General features: G+C 33.3%; 6 protein-coding genes across 11 annotated transcripts; 3 read left to right on the top strand and 3 right to left on the bottom strand.

Moving 5' to 3' along the window:
- Positions 1–50: 50 nt before the first annotated feature.
- On the bottom strand, positions 51–1849 carry LOC132696340 (tRNA-dihydrouridine(20) synthase [NAD(P)+]-like). Of its 2 annotated transcripts, none has more exons than XM_060661104.1 (6): positions 1640–1849; positions 1452–1590; positions 1063–1395; positions 728–1015; positions 343–669; positions 51–289 (listed from the first exon to the last, which is right to left on the bottom strand). In XM_060661104.1, exons 1-6 carry the CDS (start codon positions 1839–1841, stop codon positions 181–183), a joined length of 1398 nt encoding a protein of 465 aa, XP_060517087.1. In that variant the 5' UTR covers positions 1842–1849; the 3' UTR covers positions 51–180. The 2 variants fall into 2 exon arrangements, with proteins under 2 accessions (XP_060517087.1, XP_060517088.1); XM_060661105.1 differs by having other exon boundaries at positions 86–289; positions 1452–1597.
- Positions 1850–2079: 230 nt separating this feature from the next.
- On the top strand, positions 2080–2959 carry LOC132696496 (partner of xrn-2 protein 1). Its single transcript, XM_060661353.1, has 3 exons — positions 2080–2375; positions 2429–2559; positions 2821–2959. The coding sequence occupies exons 1-3, from the start codon at positions 2200–2202 to the stop codon at positions 2865–2867; spliced, it is 354 nt and encodes a 117-aa protein (XP_060517336.1). The 5' UTR covers positions 2080–2199; the 3' UTR covers positions 2868–2959.
- A 63-nt stretch (positions 2960–3022) lies between these two features.
- LOC132696494 (uncharacterized) lies at positions 3023–4367 on the bottom strand. 3 transcript variants are annotated; one of them, XM_060661352.1, is made up of 4 exons: positions 4037–4367; positions 3799–3950; positions 3582–3747; positions 3023–3368 (listed from the first exon to the last, which is right to left on the bottom strand). In XM_060661352.1, the coding sequence occupies exons 1-4, from the start codon at positions 4095–4097 to the stop codon at positions 3079–3081; spliced, it is 669 nt and encodes a 222-aa protein (XP_060517335.1). In that variant the 5' UTR covers positions 4098–4367; the 3' UTR covers positions 3023–3078. The 3 variants fall into 3 exon arrangements, with proteins under 3 accessions (XP_060517335.1, XP_060517333.1, XP_060517334.1); XM_060661350.1 differs by having other exon boundaries at positions 3023–3413; positions 4037–4355; XM_060661351.1 differs by having other exon boundaries at positions 3023–3413; positions 3802–3950; positions 4037–4347.
- A 145-nt stretch (positions 4368–4512) lies between these two features.
- Positions 4513–7970, top strand: LOC132696171 (run domain Beclin-1-interacting and cysteine-rich domain-containing protein). The gene is made up of 8 exons (XM_060660835.1): positions 4513–4881; positions 4936–6229; positions 6333–6597; positions 6653–6832; positions 6980–7162; positions 7219–7401; positions 7453–7609; positions 7669–7970. Exons 1-8 carry the CDS (start codon positions 4714–4716, stop codon positions 7870–7872), a joined length of 2634 nt encoding a protein of 877 aa, XP_060516818.1. The 5' UTR covers positions 4513–4713; the 3' UTR covers positions 7873–7970.
- A 586-nt stretch (positions 7971–8556) lies between these two features.
- Positions 8557–13152, bottom strand: LOC132696172 (G2/mitotic-specific cyclin-B3). 3 transcript variants are annotated; one of them, XM_060660836.1, is made up of 8 exons: positions 13026–13152; positions 11222–11494; positions 10861–11159; positions 10146–10401; positions 9950–10087; positions 9366–9614; positions 9134–9308; positions 8557–9021 (listed from the first exon to the last, which is right to left on the bottom strand). In XM_060660836.1, the coding sequence occupies exons 2-8, from the start codon at positions 11435–11437 to the stop codon at positions 8861–8863; spliced, it is 1494 nt and encodes a 497-aa protein (XP_060516819.1). In that variant the 5' UTR covers positions 11438–11494; positions 13026–13152; the 3' UTR covers positions 8557–8860. The 3 variants fall into 3 exon arrangements, with proteins under 3 accessions (XP_060516819.1, XP_060516821.1, XP_060516820.1); XM_060660838.1 differs by having other exon boundaries at positions 10146–10380; XM_060660837.1 differs by lacking the exon at positions 13026–13152 and adding an exon at positions 12690–12983.
- Positions 13153–13251: 99 nt separating this feature from the next.
- On the top strand, positions 13252–21944 carry LOC132696170 (peroxisomal ATPase PEX1). Its single transcript, XM_060660833.1, has 15 exons — positions 13252–13460; positions 13518–13733; positions 13791–13905; positions 13999–14085; positions 14160–14987; positions 15042–15300; positions 15565–15727; positions 15777–15927; positions 15988–16169; positions 16273–16472; positions 16528–16587; positions 16641–16827; positions 16895–17050; positions 20116–20225; positions 20331–21944. Exons 1-15 carry the CDS (start codon positions 13371–13373, stop codon positions 20395–20397), a joined length of 2871 nt encoding a protein of 956 aa, XP_060516816.1. The 5' UTR covers positions 13252–13370; the 3' UTR covers positions 20398–21944.
- Positions 21945–23638: the final 1694 nt, after the last annotated feature.

Here is a 23638-nt window from a genome sequence, read left to right as displayed (position 1 = left end):
AGTATACCAATTTTGGAATGGTGGCTAAGAATTTTACATCCAAATGAAACGCACAGCGCATTTTCAAATTTATCGTATTAACTCAAATGGCAATTGGCAGAAACAATATTTTTCGGTAGAATTATTGGTGGATTCATCTATAAGGCTAATAATATTAAAATCGATTAAAATGTTTTTATATTATTCTAGTATACTTCCATTATTAACAAGTGTTTGCCTATCTATCAGTCCTAAGGCACAACAGCATGCCAAAGCAGCACCCTGTTCGGCGAATTTCTTGTTTTTTTCCCTAAAAATTGAAAATATCACTTAACCATGGAGTTAAAATGCATTTCACCTTACCAATATGATGAACCATATTTTCTTCCATTTACTGTAACAATGGCTCTAAATAGCTTATCTTCATTGATGACTTGATAAGAAGGAGTTTTTAGCTTATTTTTTCCACAGTAAGTTATAAGCTTTGATTTAGGCAAATCTATATCTTCCACAAAATTGACTCGTATAAAGGCACATTTGATTTGATATATATCATTCTCTTCATCGATTTTTAACTTCTTTGGAGCAGATCTGAATAAATCTGGAGTAATTTCCCGTCTACCGAGCAAACCCTTTGATTGATACTCTAGCTGCTTCTTTCTGCAATAGCTTCCTAAACCCCATATAGAACTATACAAAAGAATCACACAAAATTAAACTTCTACACGCAATGTGCAATTAAGATTACCATATTTGTTCTAAAGTCTGACACTCTAAAAACTTTTTTCCCCTTGGAGTTTCTTGCAGTTCCTTGAGCATATTTTGAACACAATACTTTGTGTTACTGGGTGAATTGTCATAGTCAATAGCGTATTTTAAATAATGTAAAATAACTGTCTCCAGATCTTTTAAGCCATTTTTACAAAATATTGAACAGTTTCCCTCTGCGGCTCTGGCAATCATCACGCTACTGCTACCACATTCATTTTTAAATTTTAAAATGTCAGAATACTTCTCAATTTCTCTAGACCCTCCACTGAAAATTAAAATGACTTTCCAAAATCCAAATAAAAAAATACTTACTTTGCAATGACGGGTATCCTGATTGCTTTGGCAACAGCGTTTATTATATAGTTCCGGTTGGGGTGCATTGGTCTTTCAGCTTTTGTCCTTCCATGAATTGCAATCGCAGATATACCTGTTGAAGCTAATCTCACACTGAGATTTACTGTCTGGTCGACATCATCAAACACTCGGATTTTGCAAGTAATTGGAATTTTTACATTATCAACCAAAGTTGATAAAATTTCCACTGCTTTATCTGGCTGAGATAAGAGGGCAGCACCCATTCCACCTTTTAAGGAAAATTCCTTAGGGCAACCCATATTTATATCAATCCCAGCAACATCATTTTCACTATAAATTTTTGTAAAACAAGAATTTCTTAGAAACATTTCAAGAATTACACATACATCAATTTGGCAACTTTTAAAGCTCGTTGACTGTCGCAAGTACCTAGCTGCACCACTACTTTATTTTTTTCTTTCAAGCAAGTTCGAAATACGATTGTACCATCAGACTTGTCGATAAAATCTACAGTCTCCAAGACCTCTAACAGCTGAACATTAGCAAAAATATTAATGTTTGGAAGCGAAGTTACCATTAACTCTGCGAACGGATTTTATCAGTTTCCAATCTATTAATTCTTCAGAATATACAACATCTGCTCCATACTCAAGAGCTAACAATCTCATTGGAAGAGTTCCAACTCTTACCATTGGAGCCAATATAACTTTATTTTCATAACTTAAATGCTTCAAATCTTTCGTCATTGTAACAAATACAATGTACCATACAACCATGCATAATAAATTTTCAGGTTAAGGAACAAATGAGAATTCAATTTCTTCTTAATAAACACTTGTTTACTCAACCAGATGGGCCGTTATACCATTTTATTCTCATTATTCAGATTATTGGGAAAATGATCCAAATAAATGTTTTTAAATTATTGTAAAAAAGAAGTCTGGCGTGTTATTTAGAACTGTTAGTTGAGTAAATTGTGTTCCTGTTCATCAATTTCTTAGCGTAAAAAGTGTTTGCACTGGTAATTCTACGGTTTGGTTGGTTAGTTGGTGGCGTCGGTCTCATGCAAGAAGAGAAGAAGAATAACCTAAATTTTTGTGCAATATTGAGAAATATAATAAAAAAACGATAAAAATGACACAAACTTATTCTACCGACTGGGATATTGAAAAATACAGAGATGATACAGAGCCGGAAGAGCATTGGGAATTGCGCAAAGCTTTTATGGAGGCTCATAAAGGAAATTTTTCTGAAGAGTATTTGGTAGCACTTGCTAGAACATTTACAAACATTGAGTTCATGGGTTGCAGGTAAGCAATGTTCATTTTAGAGAAATTCTTTTGAATGCCATCACACTCTTTAGTTATCCCGCAGCTGTTATGAGAAGAATTGCTGAACTATCTAAAGATGTAGCCAAAACATATAGAGAGAACAAGAAAACTAAGTTGCAAAGAACATTTGTGTCAGCAAGTAATGCTGCAGAAAACAAAATCAGTAAGTTCAGAACTTGCCACTCACTTTAAATAATAAACACAAAACTTATGATACCTGCTACTCAATAAAGGACATTTTTCTTTTAGAGATGGAGAACTTTTGACTTTGAAAAAATAAAACAAAAAAATGTTTTAATAACCATGAATTGTGAGGGTTCATATTGCCATTACAACAGCTAACTGAGAACTTTTAATATAACAGCTAATTTAAAGTTCTCCATCTCTAAAAAAACACCATTTATATTTCAAATTTCTTTTGCAGAAAAGAGACAATCAGATCCAGGAGTTTTACCAGCTGCAAGAAATTAATGTAGCACATGTTACACTAGTTTATGGTATATATTGATGTGCTTATTTAGTTTAATGAAAAAGAAAAAATATATATTATATTTTTGATTTTTTTTACTACTTTTACTGTAGTTAGACCTATGGTTTTATTTCATCTATAATGTAATAAAACTGCATTTTACTATCAATAAATTTAATTAAATTACAAGAAATTGATCACATAAAACACATATCAGCTGCTGTTATTGCTATGTAAAGCTTCAATAGAAACACTCAACTGTTCCAGCCTTTGAATTAATTGGCTCATTGTATTTTGCGAACTTTTAAGGTTTTCATCATTTAATGATGGTGCTGTAGCTGCTCCTCCTAAATCAAAATGCAGTTTGGCTAATTTTTCTTGTTGTTCTCTAATATTTGTCATTTGTTCCATTGTGCAGTCACCTCCAAATGCCTTAAGTTTTCCAGAATGAAAATCGGCTAGCAGATCTAACAAAGCTCTTTCCATGTGTCGAACATCAGGCACTTGGGATATAAAAGAATGGTGGTGGATATCTGTTTTAGGGAGTTCTACACATGCAACAACACAACAAAAAATTAAAATGACAAGCAATAAAAATAAGACTTGTGACAGGATTAAACTTTAAGCAGTGCAACATTAATTGAAAAGATAAAAAATGGCACCAAAATTAAAGATAATCCTAACTAACCAAAACTATTTTTCAATCAGGAATATACCTTTATGAGCATTTCTTGGTCTGACAACACCAGACTTTGGAGGATCTCTTGTTAATTTTCTCTCATTAATAAAAGAAATTTTGGAACCACCCAACATAGGAGCAATATTTCCTTTGCCTGCAGATCTTGTAAATGAGCTATGACTTGTATTCGCTGATGAAGAAAACTGAAATATGAATTATTAGTATAATGTAAAATCCAATCTTTGTTTATTTACTACTTTAGTGCTTCTCATTGGTGATACTATTTTCCCTTCTGCTGTGTCTTCTTGCACTGTGCTATCATCGTTTTCTGCATCACTGGAAACCAGCTGCTGCAACTCCGATGTTTCTCCTGATGATTCCATAATAAACCACAAGAAGTCAATTCCTAAACAAAGAATTTTATCAGGTTTGGCATTTCATCTTTTACTGATTAGAGGTTGAGTGGTAGTTTATAAAGAATAGCTTAATAACCTAGTACAACTAGGGACTTATTGATCTTCTTCCTTGTTGTGCGAACAACTGGCCAGCTCATGTAATGGATCTTTTAATTTTGTACATTTCTCAAATTGGGTAGACTGCAACGATGATTCGCTAATTCGCAAAACACTAAAGTATGACTTATTGTTGACAACTTGCTGACGGCGTAAATGAAGAAAACAGTATACCGATCACGGTTACAATTCTTATTTGGGAGTGGTGGATAACCCACTACGTGCAATGCATCATTTGTTCATGAAATGAAATTTACTACTTTGAAATTGAAATGACTTGGACGTGAAAAATAACAAAATCTGTTGAGGAACTGTTCAGTTACAGACACTGGGCTTTATTAATCGAAGGATCTAAACTGAAAAGTCGGTAGAGAGCGAGTCGCTTAGCTAAGTGGCCTAATATAGTGAAATTGACGAAGATTACTGTAATGTACAGTTAAATTTTTTAACTGCGGTGGACAACTGTCAGTGTACATCCTTTAGTTTTTTAGTTTTATTTGAAGGATTGGAAGTATAGGCATACAAACAAATATATGAGATGTTATTCTAAATACTCCAACTCTTTATTAATTAGAAAATATTACAAAACACTTCTTCTAGAGCTGATACCAAAGACAATGCTTTAAATATATTTAAGTTACAGTTGTTGGGAATACCATGAATGAGATACCTCTTTATCAACAATATTTGCGGGATTTAAAACAAACCGTAGAAGGACTGCTAGTCACCCAAGTTGCTAACGTGTGGTCAATTTATGGTGGTTTAAACAGACTTCATGGGTGCTTCGAAAATATTTTTAGACATGGATGTAAGCAGTCGAAGGAGGTAATTTTCATTTCCAACTAATAGATTAACATTAAATATTTTCATATTTTGCAGGAAGGTGGTTTTTATAATTTTATCCAAGGTTTAGAGTGGCTGCAGCCAGAAACATATAAATCTTACTTCAACATAGATTGTGAATACAAGGCACATATTCCGCAACATTTTAGGGATGACAAATGTCTTATCTGGCTATACCGAAGTCTAGAAACTCACTCTTTATCTCAAAGATTATCGTGGCTACTTTCTGATAATACACACTTATTAACCTGTTACCAGCCTACATCATATTTATGCCAAGAAAAATATGCTGAAGCAACTCTTATTTGCTTAAGAGCAGTTGAAAGAAACCAACCTAGTTTATTGTCAGAAATAAATCCATGCCTTTTCCTTTACAAAACAAGAACAAATGATTTTGTAAGGATTCATAGGCGTTGTTCATCATTTCCTGGTAATCAGATAAAAATTTTTGAACAAAAGACTAAAAACTCAGCTAAATCTTTAAGGGGTATTGTTGAAGGCAATAGATATAAACATCAAGAACACAAGATTGTCAAAATTCATGGTAAACTTAAGCCCTGGTCCAGTTTACCCTCATTGCTAGTTGATAATTTAAACATTAACGAGAGAAAGTTTATTGTGCAAAGTAGAACAACTCCTAATACTCCCATACATACAAAACGTATTTGTCCCAATTTTCTAAAAGTAGATTATGAAGCATTGCAGAAAGGTACTTTAAAGAGCAGTTTAAAGAGATGTAGCACCAGGCAGAAGCATGTTGGGGAAGTGATTATTCAAAATTGCGATATTGTTGAGCATGTGCCTTCACTCAGTAGCTCTCATAGTAGTGGAATTACAGTACAAAATGATGTTTTTCCTAGTTGTTCTACAGCTTCACCTAAAAGCTCGTATAATGTTTCTCAGTCTCCTTTGTCAATGGTTGAATATAGTTTTTTGCCTATGCCAGGTGAGAAAGACTTTCGGAAGAAACCTCACAAATCCTTTATAGAGGATGGAGGGATGAGTGTTCTCCCCATGGCTACCGGATACTTTCCAAAACCAACAAAAGGACAAACTCTAACATCATTCTTGACTTCAAGTCACTTTGCTAAAACTAATGCTGAATTGGACAAAGAAAATGCTCATTTCAATATATCAGAAGCCATAATTTCTGCCATGGAACAGCTGAAGTGCAAACGTGATCTGAAATTGGCTGATGAACAACTGGATGAGAGTGATCCAGAGATTTTGGATTTGAAACAAAGGATCAGGCTTAGAAGAAGACAGAAGATAGTAGAGAATCAGAGGAAACAGTGGTCTTCAAATTTCCTAAGTGATGGAAAAACTGATAGTAAGTTTCTTTCCTATTTACCAGTTTAAAACTAAAATAACAATTCAGTGTTTAATAATAAGTTAATGAAAAAGGATTCTTGCTTTATACAATTTAATTTTAGCTACTACTACAGTCAGCCCATGTTCAACACCGCCTGATTCCTCATCAGGGAAACTCAGTTCAGATGATATTGATGATCTGGAGATAGATCAGGCAAGCAATTTAGATGACAACCATGGTTTGTCTATGTCAATGGCTTCCCTTTATTCAGACGCAGACATTGCTAAAAAACCTAGAGGTGCTCCAGATGGCGCATCGGATATATTGTCAGCAGAAGGGGTTGCACTCTCCTTAATTAGTAAATTTAATGAGAAACATTTACCCAGGTAAGAGTTTATTTTTATCCATGCCTTAGGGATTTCACAAAATGTAGTTTTCTAGGGCATCAGATTTGGAGTGGTTAGTGTCTGAAGAAGACGCTCCCCAGGCTTTATTGCCTCTACCAAAAAGTTGGCCGGTCAGCCCAGATGATCCACAAGAAATTGCTATACCTCTAAGGGGGACAAAAGATTGGGCGCCTCCGCGTCCGCAAATTGTGTTGAGTCTGCATCCATCCCCCTCGTAAGCAGAGTTACTGTTTTCTTTAAGAATAAAAACTAAGTTGAAAATATAGACACTACTCGATAATCTAGTAATTCAAAGGAAATATTACATACTTTTGCAATTTTAGCAGAGGGAAATATTTATTCCAGTTGGTTCTCTTTTTAGAAGAAAATTGCTTATGGAGAAACAGTTCTACAGGTGCGCGGGGTGCGGCATGAGGGTAGCACAGCAGTATGCAATGAAATTTCGATATTGTGAATATCTCGGTAAATATTTTTGCACTGGCTGCCACAAAAACCAAGTTGCTTTAATTCCGGCTCGAGTTTTGCACAAATGGGATTTCAACAGGTGACACAACTTGTCCAGTAATAAATGTATTCCATTTAGTACATAGTTTATTGTAGATATCCCGTGTCAACTTTTTCTTATAAACTGCTGGAGCAAATGTATTTGGATCCCCTCTTCAGAGTGTTTGAGTTAAATAAGAATATAGGCAAGCTCTCCAAGAATCTAATTTTCATCCATAAGTATAGAGTAGGCCTTCTTTACCTTAAGGAATATATATTCAGCTGTCGATTTGCCGAAACGTGAGTTTGTTATTAAATAGTGGCGGTTTGTTTTGAACGGTTCACACTTAGGGTCCAAGAAACCATGGAACAAGAGCTTCCTGTTTATTTTTTGACAAAACCCGACGAGTACTCAATGGATGATCTTGTTAATATCAAAAATGGTAATATGAAAGCCAAGATGAAATATTTGGTGGGGATTTGCTGCAAGCATACCTCAGAGTGTAAGGTGCAGTAAAATACTATTGTTTAAAATTGCTTTTATGTTTAGTCAATTTTGTCTTTCAGCTGTGCTTAGCCAGAGGTTTTATCTGTGAAATCTGTAAAAGAGACGAGATTATTTTTCCGTGGCAAATGCGAATCGTTACTAGATGTGGCAAGTGCTTTTCTTGCTATCACACCAAATGTTGGAATAGTTCCAAACAATTGTGTGAGAAGTGCGAGAGGATAATGAAGCGTAAATATGATTCCGCCGAAGACAGTAAGATGTAAAGATTATTATTTTGACTATTATAAATGATATTCGAAAAATATGCTAGTTAATGTGACTGACTTTTTAACGTTGTTATCATAAAGGAGTAAATAAATAACTTTAGAGTAGCAACATTTTTGAAAAACGTCCTTTCCGGTTTATTAAAAAGAAATTTAAAAACTAATTAAATATTTGGGGATGGTTTGACCAGATTATAAGAAATTTTTTTTTGGAGATCTCGCCCATATTGACTGATTTAGCATTTGTACCCTACATCTTACAGATTTTCCGGAAAAATTGGAACTTGGTGAGATCTATTTTACATATTTTGCCTGATTACCTTATTTAATAGAGTACATATATTGTCCTCCATATTTGCTACATACTGGAAAACTTTTTATGTAACAAAAATGGCAAAAAAAAAGTTTCCAGCTTATGAACACTGAAAATTGTCTGGTATGTAGAGAACATTATGATGGTATATTGTATAAGGGGTTAAATTCATGTTTTATTTGAAAAACAAAAAATAAGTTATTAAAAATTTATTTATTCTCCACAAGGGTCTAACAAACATTTATACAAAAACATGCACTTAGCTAACTCACCATAGCACTGAAGCATCATTGAAAAACCAATCAATCTCCCACAATATTTATATTTATATACAACCTTTAATTACTGTTATACATTTAAAACTAATGCTTGTACTTTGCTGGTTGATGCAAACAGCAGGAAAAAACGGATCTTTGCCAAACAAGTACCTTCAAGCATTAATTTTAGACAATGAGATTCAATTTCAAACACCCATTTCACGTAGAGAAAATGTAAAATGAAAGACGCGAAAACAATATTCGATAACAAATTTACCTACACATTATAATAATAGGAGCAAAATACTCCATCAAGCAAAAATTTTATTGTGTGTATATTTTACAAGCTCTTAAACATATCATAGAAATAAATCGTCATTAGAAAAATTAATGTATATACTAAATTAACCGAAATTGGCTAAAAGAATGCGTCATCTTTTAGTAAAGGTGTTGTCGCTACTTCGAAGAATATCTTGTGGGAATACTTATTACGTACTGTCATCAACTGCTCTCTTGACGGCCTGTGCAATCCTTTGTTGAGCAACAGAATTGTGTCCTTGAAGTCTTCTAATTTATAACCTAGATAAATGTTTTTCAGTTTTGCAAATGTATTTGGAATTGTATTGCATATGTATTATAATAACTTTGTATAACACCTGTATTGTGTATTCACAGAAAAAAATATTCTTACCAGTGTAAAATTCAAGTGTAGGAGTCCAATTGGAAACTTTCTTCATTTTCAAGGCCATATATAAAGCTGCCGATGCCAGTATAGAGTCTTTAATCGAAATGGTGTCATAGTCCATCAATGAAAACTCCAGGATATATCTTGCCAGTGTCAGTATCGGCATTGTAATCCTCGCGCACTGAAAAAAAGAAAGAAAAAAAAACTACACATCAAACTAGTCAGTGCTATAACTTACTCTGGCAAATCTTCTTAGAAATCGATAGCTGATTGGTATTCCCAAGTTGAAATCGATAATTTTGAGCAGGTTGATCTCCATTCGAATCATTTCTCTCCGGGTATAAGCTCCGTCGCAGATGTATAAAAAGTCATCTATCATGGGCGGTATTCTCTCGTCAAACTTGCTAGCGATAAACATGGCTGCCGCGCCCACCAATTGAAGCATTTCTTTCGATACTGTCACTCTATCCAAGTACATGTCGACTAACTATAATAAAAAAAAACTTGCAATACTAAATCACAAACAATTGATGAAAATTCCAACGTTATCCTTAAAGTACAATATTTCAAAGGAAAACAAGAATTAATCCATGCGATTAATAGATATTTAAAATTCACAACTTTGATAATGTTGGGCCAACATAGGTGAGGACAATTTAAATATTTTTAAAAAATTTCTTGTGAATTGCTTATTTTACTAACGAGCGAGCTTTCCTGTAGTTATTAGATATTATGGTCCCTGATGCTTAAAGCCCCTTACGTGTATGTGCCTTAGAAAATTCCGAATAGACTATAGAATACAATAAAACAAATTTCACTCACTTTAACCCCCAGATACAGAGTCTCATGGTTCAACTCGAAGCTTTCTTGTATCTCAACCATCCAATCGACCAGTTGCGACCTCATCATTTTAGTTAGGCAGACTTGTCTTTCCATGTAATCCCCAATTGGAAACATTTTCTGACGAAACAAACGGTATAAAATAAAGCTTAAAAAAAGTAAAATTTAGTGCACTTACTTCCCTTTCTTTGTAGTAGTTGAAAATGTCCATGGCATAATGCGAAACTTGATAAATATCGTTCCAGTTTTCTTTGTCAAAATCCCTGATCCCGGGGGGAACATCGTGATTACCTAGGTTCAGTTTCGACTCTAATTGCTGAATGACCAAAGAAACATTTGAAGGACTGGGCTTTTGTTCGACAATGGTCGATGATTCGGACGATTTCGAAGACAGTCTCGTCGATTTTCTTGCACTGAAGTAGGTAGAATCATTACTAAAATTTACTGAGTTTATTTTCCCGGAAAAACGAACGATTTTTAACTAGAAATTATAACTGGAATTTGAACGGGTTCAACGAATAATTGTCGAGGCATGATTCTCAGCAATTTGAAAATTTTCACGATATTTTTTAGACAGGCTTCGTTGATTAAAATAAAAAAATAACATGGCAAAATTTTTATTTTGTCCAATAAAAATGAAAAATCTCGAAGTTTCGTTAGTTTGAGACCTCGTGGACATTAATTTGACTGTTCCCAAATGGTTCATAAATATGACTTTGGAGTCAACTACAATTAGACAAAACTTTGAGGAAATTTGGTAAAGCTAAAACTTCTAAAATCAGCAAATACCACTGACATTTAGTATGCAAAATGGAAAATCTTTAGCAATACCCCGACTCTTGTGAATTGCGGAGAATCTCCCATGAAGGCGCAAAGATAAAAGCAATACTAACGCGTCTTCCAAGGCGGTGCTGTAAAGCGATGGCTCAGATTCAGTCTTTTCGAACTCGTTGCTCAGTCTTTTTTTGGTTGCTGGGGGTAAATTGTTTTCTTTTTGCGTCTCCTTCGACTTGACTGCCGTTTGATTGGGAATGTGGTGAACCGTCTGTTTCAACGACGCCCGGGTAATAATTTTGTTGAGCGGGGCAGGGGGTGGGGCACCATTTTCCTTCTGTTTGTTATTTTTCACTACAGTTTTTACCGACGGCAACACTGACGATTGCACTGTGACTTTTTTTATACCTTTCCCTGTCTGCAATAAAACAGAAAGTGGTTCATCGAGTAAAAATTAAAGTCGAGGTGCAAATATATTACCGCAAAGTCTATTTTGTTGTTGGTTAATTCTCCTAACGCGGTTCTTTTGTTGCCATTTTCTTTGGTCGGTGAGCAGTCGGCCTTTCGTTTGCCGCGTAACGCCCTCTCCAAACCCTTGTTGCCGTTTATCTCCTTCAAGTGTGTAGCCGCCCTACTCCTGGTTGCGATTTTATTTACGTTGTTCGTGTACAATTTCGTCGTTTTGAGTGGTGCCATTCTTTTTTTGGAACAAGGGCAGCCGATGAATATAGTGAATTGTTATTAATCCAAAATCTGCAAAACAATTGAAACATGTGGCATGTGCCTAAGGGCATACCTTCCGCTTAGACGGACAAGAGATACTCCTCCCACAGAAGAGAGAGGTTGAGTGAAAAAGTAGCGCATGTAACTAGTGAGTACTTAATGCACTCTAAGTGAATATGTTAGTTTATTTTAACGCTTGGAGCTGTTTTTATTAGAATGATGTTAATTTAAATATCCTACTTTAAGATTTCAAATTTTCTGAATAGATACCTAACACATCACAAAGAAAATATGCTTTTTACAAAACTTCTTCAGTCTTCAGTCAGTCAGTCAAGCTCTGAAGAAGCCACCAGGATTATTGGCGAACCGTCAGCAATTTCGACTAAGCAAAAACCGACGCAGGAGGAATCCAGAAGATTTGTAAAAAGCAATTTTAAAAATTTCAACATTTCAACTTTAGTACAGTATTTATCTTATGGCGACTGGAGTTGTGATAATATATTGTGATAAATATGCACAGTTCGGTCAAAATCATATATTCAGAAGTTTTTTCGTTTTTCTCTTTAAATTAATTTATAAGGACATGTCTGGGTTTGTATGGACCCTTTTAATTATGGCTAAAATTGTTCTTGTGACATCGGTATTTCAGTCAGTTGTGATGTCTTAAAGTAGAAAATGGGCATTGACCAAAAATAAGTGAAGGCAAGCTAGTGGATATCAGCCAGTCGTCTTAAATTTGGTTTGGTAGATAGCATCATAGCTCTACCTACTTTATCTAAACTTATTTATTCTAATACGTAAATACATTCTAATAAATACAGAAACTAATGTTTCAACAATTATTTCTACAAACGTGATCATCAAACACAAGTTGCTTCCCTTCAAAAAGTAAAAAAGTGAGTGAAATAAAGTAGCTTTACCAACCAGGGGCAACAAGATCTGATAATTATGGTTAACTCGTTTCCTAATAGGTTGTTGCAACATCTCAAAAACTATTTGTGTGAACATATTAATTATAAAAAATGGTCAACATTTCCATAAAATTTAAATGAATTTATATTCAAGTGAGTGGAGATCCATAATAGTGTACAATGTTACGGCACTAAACTACAAGCTAACATTAAACAATTTATAAATTACCACTGCATGAGTTTTAAATATATTGAAAAATAATAAAGTGACATGTCATAGAAGTCTATTAACTTCCATTAAATAAGTTACTCACAGAAATGCTGCAAAATTATGCGTATTTTTACTTTCCACAGATTAAGTACACTACTAGTATTTCATAAATAATCAATAGTTTTGCCGCCTTTTTCTACACATGTTTCCTATTAAAAAAATCTAATTCAAAACCAAGGAACATTTAATTGCAAATAAGGCACTAATACCGCAATAAGTTATTTCGTATGCAATGTAACGAATATACAAAATACAAAAAAAAGCCACTGACCATTAAAAATGGAGACCATGTTCTAGGTTACTTTCTCACTAATCCTTAACTTTTTCTAATTAAGCAAATTGTTATTTTCAGCTCATTCTAATATAAAATTTGAATTACCTTTAGCCGTGTTTTTTGCACCAGTAAGAGCCAAATCTTGCAAAATTTTTGTAAAAGCACCACATGTAAAATTCGTTATGACAAGCCTTCAGCTTGATGTCCGTTTGATTTTCGTAATTCCGTTGTTTTCAGAACGTTGTATTGGTTCGATTTTCGAATCGAGAACGTGATTGGTGGATTACAAAAGGTGGGGACATATTTCTTTTCAAACCGTCTCTAGCGGAGGAAACGTTAAGTTGCAACAGATGTTTTACTGCCGTTTGTAAACAAACTGTCATGATTATAACCTCAATTTATTAAGCTAAAAGCTAGGTTAAATGTTTATAAGTAAATTTTAAGAAAAAAATGTTTGAACGCGTTTTAAAAGTGAAGTATCTCAGTTCAAAGACATGTTTTGTATATTTGTCAGGTCGTCTTATTAACATACATAGAGTGGTAAGGTTAAATAGACATTTTTGGCCTGTTTTAAGCTAACTAAATGCATGATTTTAGATTTATTTGAAACTGTCCTACTGTACAAAATCTGGCTATTTTTCAGTATGCACTTTAGACTCTCTTGATACAGACACAATAGGAATTAGCTCTCTTTATGCAAAAGCCTTAGGAATAAAAGAAAACGATTATATTACTGTGTCTCAGATTGAGCAACTTTCTGTAGTAAATGGTCTTAGCATAATACCAAAAAATAAAAGTGACTACGAGGTTTTGGTAGGAGTTATTACCTATTTGTTTGATATATTTTTAAGTATTTTCATTATTTAATAGGAGGTTTTTGCCCAAGATGTACAATCAAGTTTACTAGACCAAGTGAGGGTCGTTAATGAACAACAAAATCTAGTTATTTGGATAGGAAACAGTATTTCTGTCACGGTGGATGTGGGTATGGATGTTTTTTCGTTGTTTTATATTCATTTCGGTGACCTGAAGTTGAATGCTGTTCATTTTGTAGCATATTGAAAATAAAATTTTCTAGGCAATGTTCGACCAGTTTCCCCAGGAATTATTGATTTCTTAACAGAAGTTGAAATTAAATCTCCCAATGAAAAAAGGGATATTATTGGTATGTATTTTGTATAAAATGTGTAGTCATTTTAATCGCAAAGAAATGACATGATTTTTGAAAATTGTTTTTAGGTGACTTTTCTAGTCAGGTGGAGTCTAATTACTTGAAAAATCTAACTAAACCAACATTATCGTTTCAGAATAACTCTAATGCAGAAATAAATACTTTTAGGAAATTCTTTATATCAAAGAGTGAATTAGTGTATCGCATACTTCCTTTAAATGAGTGTCCTGGTTTAAAAAAAATTATTGATAGGTATCCCCCTTTTTGTGGGTTCGTTTCAAGAAAAGGATGCTATGGTGAATATTTTCACGCAAACACGACGCATTTCTACAAAATGAGGGTGTTAGCAAAGCAGAATGACAAAAATGTTTATATTAGACTTTACTTTCTGGAAGATATATTAGACGTTGACATAAATAATGAGAATATATTTGTACCCGATATAATTTTGGATGTGCTTGAGGTCAGTTTTTGTTCAAGAGTATCATTAAAAATGATTGATACAAAACCGTTTATTAAAGAGATTGAAATGCATTGCAAGAAGAATTATCTGCTAAATGTAGTAGAAAAATTAAAATTATTTTTGGCTGATAATTGTAAAGAGTCTCTGTTATTAAACTCTAACATTCCTATAAATATTGGCAGCGATATCCATTGTTTTTTAAAGTTTTTGCCAGATCCGGTAGATTTCTGTGTGGTAGATGAGGAATTTTTAAGAAATTGCTCTTTCTCATTGCATAGTGAAGAAGTGAAGCCATTAGAAAAGTTCGATATTAAATTAAAGCAGTCAGACTCATTTTACTGGAATGTTTCGCCGTTTTCGAATATTCTTTCTAAAGTTTTGCAAATTCTGACAAGCTGTAATGTATTCTTCCCTGAAAATTGCATTATCATAGGTAAGATTCCACAATAAATCTAAAAAAGTTCTAATAGCAAATACAAAATTTTAGGTAGACCTGGCATGGGCAAGAGTTCTTTTTTAACCCATTTAAGTGGTATTTTAATGAAATATCCCTATTTTGTGTATAACGAAACAATTTATTGTAAACAAATTAAAGGCAAAACTGTAGATTCTCTACAGAAATATTTTAGCGACTGTTTTGCAAAGCTTATACTGTGCCAACCATCTTTACTTGTTCTGGACGATTTCCACGTACTTTGCGAGGGTGCTAAGGGGGATGAGACTCCCAACACCCTGTACTGCAATAGGTCAGTATGGTTACTGAAATATATGTTTCTAATAAATAATAATAATTTTATCAAATCAACATTATTTCACTTGGGGTCAAATAATTTTTTTCTCAAATTGATTTAGAAAAGTATTGATTGTGAGTTAATTAAAAGATTAAACTTACTTATATATTTTTGTATTTTTATCAACAGTTTATTTAAAGTTATTCTAACTTTTGTTTTTCAAAAATAGTCACTGAACTGTCGGATTCTGGTAAGCTTTTTAATTTTGTCTTATTTTAGAGTTAGTGAAATATTATACAACATATTTTCTCAGTTTACTGCTCAAAATGCAATTGGCATCATAGCGAGTGTTGATTCAATATCCAACATAAATAGACATGTTTATAGATCCCGTGGGAACCACTTATTTAAAAACGTATTTAATCTAGATGAATTACATAAGGTACTAATTAAGAAGGTAAGGATTACTTAATTAATTATTTATTATTTAGGGCGATAGAGTAGCTCTTTTGAAATATTATTTCCTATCGCACAATGTGTCTGATGTTGACTTTAATGATTTGTCTGTGAGGACCGATGGGTTTGTTATACAAGATATTGCCGACCTATGCAGCAAAATTAGATTTGAAGCTTGCAAGGAAGGTATTTTCGACAATTTAGATCTAAATTAACATTTTTGGTTTGTATCTTTTTCTCGTCTAGGTTCTGTTAATCAACCACTCATCATAAAACAAATCCATTGCGATGAGGCATTGAAAAAGTCGTGCGCCCTGTCACTTCAAAATATTAAATTTAGTGCGAGCAAAGGTAAAACATTTGAAGATGTAGGAGGATTGCATGATATTAAGAATATCCTGATAGAAAATTTTTTGTGGCCTATACAAGTAAGTGTAATACTTTTATAAAAAATAAACTTTCTTATAAAGTTGTTCAGACTCTATATATTCTAGCATGTGGAAGTGATTAGCCTAATGATGGTTTTTCTAGTATCCAACGCTTTTTTCGGGAGCACCACTTAGGTTGCCATCAGGGATGCTTTTATATGGACCTCCTGGTAGCGGAAAAACACTTGTGGCCAGTGCAGCCGCCAATCAGTGTAGTTTGAGATTAATTTCCGTCAAAGGTCCGGAATTGCTAAGTAAATATATAGGTGCCAGTGAACAATCAGTAAGGGATGTGTTTGAAAAGTAACATATAAATTTATTAGTTATTTGGGATTTTGTAAAAAAATAACCATTTTAGAGCACAGAGGGCTAGACCTTGTATTGTTTTCTTCGACGAATTTGAAAGTTTGGCCCCAAGGTAAGAAATGGTCAAAACAGGCGCATATTTTTAAAAAGAACATATGCTTTCAGACGAGGACATGATAATACAGGGGTCACAGATAGAGTGGTCAATCAACTTCTAACACATTTGGACGGAATCGAGTCTCTGATAGGAGTCTGTGTATTGGCTGCAACCTCGAGACCAGATCTTTTGGATCCAGCCTTACTTAGACCTGGAAGGTTGGATAAGCAGCTCTTGTGTCCCATGCCAGATAAGGTAAGTCAAAAAGTGAATTTGAAGTGATTTTATTAGACAAGGTTTTATTTTATTTGAATTGTTGCAGGAGAGTCGCAAAGAGATTCTCAGTGTCCTTTCTCGGGGTCTCGATCTTGACAATGATGTTAATTTTGATCAAATTGCGTCACTCACAGACGATTATTCTGGTGCCGACCTTCAATCATTATTGTATAGTGCGCAGCTTGATTGCTTTAAGGAGGATGTGAGTTTTTCTTTTCTGAACATTATCAATTAGTAGTAGCTGGGAATTGGAGCGATGTTTTTTCGAGAGCAAAAAATAATTTTGATTTTTTTATTTAAAATTAAATGAGGAATTACGAAATATATTTTCTTTTTGCTGAATTAGGTAGGGATATTCATTTTCCGCTTTTTATACTGGTCAAAATAAACGCCATATTATATTTTTAAAAACTTTTACAGCTATTGAACTGGGATTTAATTTGTCAAAAAAGAAAAGGCCCAAATAAGGATCTCCATCTACACTAGATAGAAAATTGATGCAAATTTTACAATAGAAAAAGCCTACTGGTAATGGTGATTGTTGCCTTTACATATTATTTGATTATCAAAGAATATTTTCATTAAATATTTGTAAAAAATACAATTTATAATAATCTAACTTCTCAAGAGCCACCCCCTTCCCCCTCATTCAAATGTTAGAAATGTAAAAATCAAAGTATTTTCTGACGTTTTAAAAAATATATTGATCAGAAATTCTGTTTTAAAATACACACATATTTTCCTAACTAGGTACATTTAACCAATATTTTTTATTTCTATGGTTCCAACTCTTTATCTCACTCTCAAACAAATAACCCAGAACATGTTTTCATTAAATATTTCCTGTTAACTTTGATGACTACCCTGCAAGAACCTATTTATTCTTTTTCTCTGGTACATGGTACATGGTTATGGTACAAAATTAACTAACAATATCGTTTATGTGTGTTGTTACGGCACTAACAAGTAGTAAAACTCTTAGGTAGTTATTAGATTATGGATAAACGAGATAATTATGCAGGTGTACATTTTACAATGTTACCCGATGTAATTTTCTCATTTATGCATTCCAAATATCATTAAAAGATTTCTCAAATTCTCTAACAAATTAACAGTGATAGCAATAAATATAGTAACAAAAATATCAAATAAGAGTATGGGATACACTAAATTACAAGAATCAAAAATAGTAATAAATAGAATGGCACTTTTGCGGATACGCTTGACCTGATTGGCTTAGTTTGGTTAATTTAAATCTACCAACAAATAAAATTAAACGATTTTGATTACGTTATTTAAAAATATACAATTTAATTAAATCTTAGTTAATGACAGGAGAGTTTTAATACGCATAAATAGATTTACAATTACTGTTAAGGTGTCAGTGAATTAGTAAAGACTCTCTGATGGCGTGAAATGTTGTGCTGTAAAAGTGATTTAATATCAGATATTCTGTTCTCCACTTCTTTAAACGGGTCGATTCCATAATCACATACTGCTTATTAATTTCTTTATTTTGTCAAAAGCAGTTTTTGTAGTGTCACGACCACAGCTTATTTCTGTATCATCCTCCTTCAATTTTCGCAAGAGCATAGGTTGGATAAGAATGCCTAATTAAGCAAAAATAATTAAAATGTTCCATTAAAATGAACTGAATGAATGAAATGCACACAAGGTTATAAACTAAAAATTTTCCAATACAATAGTGACGAACGCATGTTGAAATGTGAACAATTCATAATGGCAGAGTTATTGGACAAATCTCAAACTAACGAAAGTCGGTCGTCACCGCACAAAAAGTGTGGGTCTGTTTATCGTAAGTAAAAGACGGAAATATTTCGTAAGGTAAGGCAAAGAGGCAATCATAAAGGCCACAAACGTTTGGTGGTTGAAGTATACTTTTTTTCAGTCCAAATTAGTTCTGGAACATATAACCTTTTACTTTACTTCATAATTATTAAAACTAAATCCGTATTGATTCGTTTTGCTCGATATCAGATGCTATAAGCCATACTATAATACTAGTATAGTATTATAGTATATACTATAAGCCACTTGGTAAATACGTTGTATTATAAGCCAGAACCAAAAATAAACGAGCAACAGACGTGTGAAAAATTAATTAACAAACCTTGCGTCTTTGTTGCCGTTCCCTAATTTTAACGTAACCATTGTTCAAACTGGAGCCGGCAAAAGGTACCAACAATCGCAATAGTAGTCATTACAAATACAAAAGCGACAAATTAATATAAGTATTCAGCTCGTGGAAGACCAAAAGTGGTTACACTAACGAACGTAGAAACTGAAAATTGAAATAAACGACGGATTCATAAATTGCTTCAAAGCAATTTGCGAAGCGCTTTGATTTTAAAGGTCTAAAAGCAAATTGATTTCTTGCGGTTGCCGGCCCCAATTATTCTTTAATTCTCGCGCCTGGCTTATATAAGGTATATTTAATATAAATTGTTATGGGTATAGCTACGAGACGATATCGACACCTTGTTTTATTTTTCCTCTTTAGTTTTGATAATTCGGGAATTTTTATATCAAGCAAATTGAAATTAGTTTTCATTTAATTAACTGCTACGGTTATATTCTCCGCGTATTTTGGTGACAATCTCACTGGGTAAATGGCCAGAAAAAACTCATATGTAGCTCCGGTGTCGTACTTCGCTGCGATCGGGACTAGTACGCCTCACGTAGAGACCAACGTGAGAGCATTTTCCTCGTGCCAAAATTAAAATCTCGATTGCCGTCAAGTATTGCGAAATTGTGCCAGTCAACAGCCAGAGCTGTATCAAGATGCCAAGAAGAAAAGAGATTGTCAATTTCCTTCGCGTTACATCAATATCTTATTATTTATGCCACTGAACAATGTTGTGAAATATTTCAGTGAAAATTTTATTGATTGCTGTATTGCTGCACAATGCAAGACGCAATCTTAATAGTATTCTAAGTTTTGTAACTGTCTCTTTATAAATAATCTCCAATGATGTTGCTTTTAAGAACATTTAAGTACTATGGGCATCTGGTGCCGTGTGTTTTATTAATAGGGGAATGAGAACATAGTGGTCGTATACACATCCAACCTTCATTAAAATTGTTAGAAAAATTAACTTTGTTCTAAAAAACTTTTATTTTAGGGGTTCTGTCCTTTGTAGTGCTGTTTTTGTAGCTCAAAGTAACTCGAATGACCGCAAAAAATGATTCAAAAATCTTATCTCTAAAAAATTGAAGTAAATTTTAGTTAGTTTGTTTTGGTTTTAGGGTAGTAGTATACTTTTGACATCGCCAATTTCTCAAAATTCGTTGCTCGAGGCGCTGAAGCGTACTAGACCTTCCCTTACTAGAAACGAAAGGTTAAAATATGAAAAAATGTAAGTACGATAGGCAATAATTATTATTAAAATTTCCTATAAATGTGAGAAAACGAATAAATAAACAACTCAATTGCTATGCTGTTCTTATTGAAATTTTTTTAGATACGCCAAATTTCGTGGAGAATTAAGAGAAGATCTTCCATCAGGGTTCAAAGTGACATTAGCTTAACAGTGCGGATCCATATTGGAATTGTTTTTATAAAAACTTTCTGCAGCGTTCATATGTATGAACAACAAAGTATTCCAGTAATATGTATATATACATGAAACCAATTGCCTTCTATTTCTAAGTTATTGTAACTTGAAACTATTTTTCTTACTATTTTCTTTGTTTACTGTCTTACTAGCACCAGGAATATTAAGTCTTGAATAACGATTTTTATATTTCTTCTGTTATCGCTTACTAGTGGCTTCCAACTTGGTATAAAGGAATATTTCTGTAAAGTTTTTGAATAATTTAATACATACGATATTTGCAAGGCATTGTTGTGATTTGTTATGGTTGTGTTTTGTTGTTACCAGGTTAAAAATAAATTGTAAATTTATTTTATTTATTCTGTAAATTTTAATTGTTCGTTTGTATATAACATTATTTGGGTATCCTTTAATTCCTTGTCATTTTGGTGGATGCCCACATTTTTAACATGCTTGGTTTATCCGTATGGTTTAGCAAAAGCGTTTAGGGTCAATTTTAGGAATTTTCCATTATCAACGGTGGGACCAGCGCAATTAAGGGATACAAATATTCAAAGTTCATAATTAAGCCTCATTCAAACAACTTCCCAAAGTTTTTAAAATCGCGTCGTACAAAAAGCGTTCCTTTCTCGTTGGCGGACGGTCCTTAATAAAAGGCGTTGCGTTGCGAGCGACGGGAATTAGCTCCGTATTGAGAATTGAGGCGGTTTGAACAACTTCATCATAAAACTGCCGTTTATCATTTTTTCGGAGCGAAAATATTTAACCTAATTGTATCGTTAGAGCAGCAACTCCAAAAATGTTTTTCCGTTTTTGCGGCTGGCCCTCTCTTTAGATCTTATAATCCTACGTAAGATTGCTAAATTGTTATATGAAATGTTCAACTTAAAAACGACTGAAAATATTTAATAAATATTCGTAAGTAGTAGGTGGTCGTAAATGGGTTTTTAAGTAGTCATCTTTAGTTTTAATGTATATATCAGTGTGGTAAGTTATGAAAATGCTGGTTTTATCTATAATCTGCTCGAAAACCAATTATTTGTCCCAGAAAAGGAGGATTTAAGTAAATAATTGCTTTTCTAAGGTAGATTTCGCTACAATACGACTCGAAAAAGCTGATTTTGACTGGGATCTGTAAATTTTTTGGAAAAATTACGACCAAACCCCATGAAAATTTTGGATCGAAGTCGATATTAACCGATCCGTCTGAAATTTGGCACGAAGATAGGGAGTCGAGAGATTATTAAAAAAAAAGTCGGTTGTTTAATTAGTTCTTCCGGGGGACAAAGTATTGGCAAAAAAAAAAACAGATTTTTTTGATAGAATGTTTCATATTTCGGTTATTTATAATTTTAAGAATTTGAAATTTATACGTTATATACTTTAATCTTTTCTATATTTAATGATACCAAAAGATCTTATATAAGTTGTATCGTTTTTTGTCGGGAACGGTTTTTGTCGGAGACTGCAATTTTTTAAAAATTATATTAATTATTATTTACAATTAAATTGTGTGAGCTGGGGAGGACTTTAGAATTTTGATTTATAGACCTGATTGACCTTAATCTTCAGTAAAAAGTTCAATCTTTTCGAAGCAACGTAGGTGTTTTAAAGAAATGAAAGCCAGAATTTTTGAGGAGTATCATAATATCCATGAATATTATAGTTTGAGAATATTAACTAATGATGGAGAAGGTTGGAGGCTTGTAAAAATTTTCATGGTGATTTTTGTATTTAATGTTTTCACAAATTTTACAGGGAGTTCAGTTTATTTTGTTCTATATTAAAAAATGTGGTAGGTGTCCTAAATTTGAACTTATCGACTTAGAAGTGGGGTGCAATCAAACATAGCAAAGTATTTCTTAAAAAATGTTGAAAAAATTTTTTGGTTTATTTTGGCTTCCACAAAAATATTATTTTCTCCAAAACGATTAACCCGAAAAATTCTTGAATAGGGAAACGCGGCAGATCTGGGACTAAATCTTTTATTTTAGGCATTTTTTCGATTATCTACAGGGTTTTTCAATTATGGACAAAAATTTAAAAGACCATGAAAATTTTTCTTTTTGCAATTAAATTATTAGCCGTAAATCAAAATTCGTCAAAAATAGAGGCTTTTGATTTAAACAATGTTATAGCCCACATCGAGAATTACAATTTTTGTATTTACGGTTTTCTTCTATCACACACGCTGCTCGAGATATTTGAAAAAAATCGATGGTGAAATCGCGCTCAATTTAGACGCGATGACGTCACTTACTATTACGACGTACGGTGTGCGCATTGTTTCAAATAAATATTATTCTCTCGAAAACCATTTGCACCATTTGAACACACTGGTAAACAATAAACACATTAAAAAACAAGAAACATTTGCCCTTTATAGTCGTTATTTGTATTTTACTTTAACTAATTCAACACCAAATTAAAAGTTCATACAAATGGAGGAATCTTTTATCGCCGTTAAAGCAAACTTTAACTTTAACAAACCACAAATTCTATAGGGCACATTTTAGATTTCGTTTTGAGCCACCCTGTACATTTTCCTCCAACTTGAGGATGAAACTACCCGTATTTCTCAACATTTTGACGGTCGCTGGCGTTATTTCGTTTGAAAGTAGCAACCTAATGAAAAGTGTATTTTTCCGCCATCACAAAACTTTTTTGTAAATTTTCTTTCTAATTTTCTCAGACTTACTTTTCGGCATAATTGAATTTTCTTTGCAAAACTTCGTAAGCGTTTATACTTCTTGTATTCATTTGGAGCCTTTTCAAAGCCTTTTCGAGACAGTTTGGCGTTGTACATAGGATTTTAACAAATTTATTGCAGTTGAGGTGTAACATTTGTCGATTTTCGTTTACTTCTGGATATCTTCAAAAGTCAGAATACCTATTGCAAATTTCATCTAATTTCATTTTACTGCACAACTTTGCTCCCGTTTGATAGGATAAGAATTTCGGATACCCGCTTACTAAAATACACAACTGCAAAATTTGCAGTCGCAATTTTAAACAATCTCTCTAAATGTACTTAATGAGCTGGTTGATAGATAGGTGATGGTAGTACTGTATAAAGAATACTTCTCTAAAAAACAGCGACGGTGAGACAATTTACAAATATCGAAAGTCCAAATGAAAATGAAAGCAAAAACTAATCGGACAAAGCTGCAGCCAACAAAGTCTGTGATGAATTATCAGAGTTGTGTTGGTTTTCG

Source organism: Cylas formicarius, unplaced genomic scaffold (assembly GCF_029955315.1).
Source record: "Cylas formicarius isolate icCylForm1 unplaced genomic scaffold, icCylForm1.1 PGA_scaffold_1__22_contigs__length_36826433, whole genome shotgun sequence".
Lineage (NCBI taxonomy): Eukaryota > Metazoa > Arthropoda > Insecta > Coleoptera > Brentidae > Cylas > Cylas formicarius.
This window is presented reverse-complemented; position numbering and strand designations above follow the sequence as displayed.

Coding starts and splice junctions, on each gene's coding strand:
- LOC132696340 (XM_060661104.1), bottom strand. CDS start 1,841: ATGGTTGTATGGTACATTGTATTTGTTACAATGACGAAAGATTTGAAG. Junction 670..727: donor CAGACTTTAGAACAAATATG/GTAATCTTAATT, acceptor TCTTTTGTATAG/TTCTATATGGGGTTTAGGAA. Junction 290..342: donor AAATATGGTTCATCATATTG/GTAAGGTGAAAT, acceptor TTCAATTTTTAG/GGAAAAAAACAAGAAATTCG.
- LOC132696496 (XM_060661353.1), top strand. CDS start 2,200: ATGACACAAACTTATTCTACCGACTGGGATATTGAAAAATACAGAGAT. Junction 2,376..2,428: donor ATTGAGTTCATGGGTTGCAG/GTAAGCAATGTT, acceptor CACACTCTTTAG/TTATCCCGCAGCTGTTATGA. Junction 2,560..2,820: donor TGCTGCAGAAAACAAAATCA/GTAAGTTCAGAA, acceptor TTTCTTTTGCAG/AAAAGAGACAATCAGATCCA.
- LOC132696494 (XM_060661350.1), bottom strand. CDS start 4,097: ATGAGCTGGCCAGTTGTTCGCACAACAAGGAAGAAGATCAATAAGTCC. Junction 3,748..3,798: donor CAATGAGAAGCACTAAAGTA/GTAAATAAACAA, acceptor TTCATATTTCAG/TTTTCTTCATCAGCGAATAC. Junction 3,414..3,581: donor ACCAAGAAATGCTCATAAAG/GTATATTCCTGA, acceptor TTGCATGTGTAG/AACTCCCTAAAACAGATATC.
- LOC132696171 (XM_060660835.1), top strand. CDS start 4,714: ATGAATGAGATACCTCTTTATCAACAATATTTGCGGGATTTAAAACAA. Junction 6,230..6,332: donor AAGTGATGGAAAAACTGATA/GTAAGTTTCTTT, acceptor ATTTAATTTTAG/CTACTACTACAGTCAGCCCA. Junction 7,402..7,452: donor AGCTGTCGATTTGCCGAAAC/GTGAGTTTGTTA, acceptor GTTCACACTTAG/GGTCCAAGAAACCATGGAAC.
- LOC132696172 (XM_060660836.1), bottom strand. CDS start 11,437: ATGGCACCACTCAAAACGACGAAATTGTACACGAACAACGTAAATAAA. Junction 9,615..9,949: donor CTCTGTATCTGGGGGTTAAA/GTGAGTGAAATT, acceptor TTTTTATTATAG/TTAGTCGACATGTACTTGGA. Junction 9,309..9,365: donor TTCTAAGAAGATTTGCCAGA/GTAAGTTATAGC, acceptor TCTTTTTTTCAG/TGCGCGAGGATTACAATGCC.
- LOC132696170 (XM_060660833.1), top strand. CDS start 13,371: ATGTTTGAACGCGTTTTAAAAGTGAAGTATCTCAGTTCAAAGACATGT. Junction 13,734..13,790: donor AAAGTGACTACGAGGTTTTG/GTAGGAGTTATT, acceptor ATTATTTAATAG/GAGGTTTTTGCCCAAGATGT. Junction 15,728..15,776: donor ATCTAGATGAATTACATAAG/GTACTAATTAAG, acceptor TTTATTATTTAG/GGCGATAGAGTAGCTCTTTT.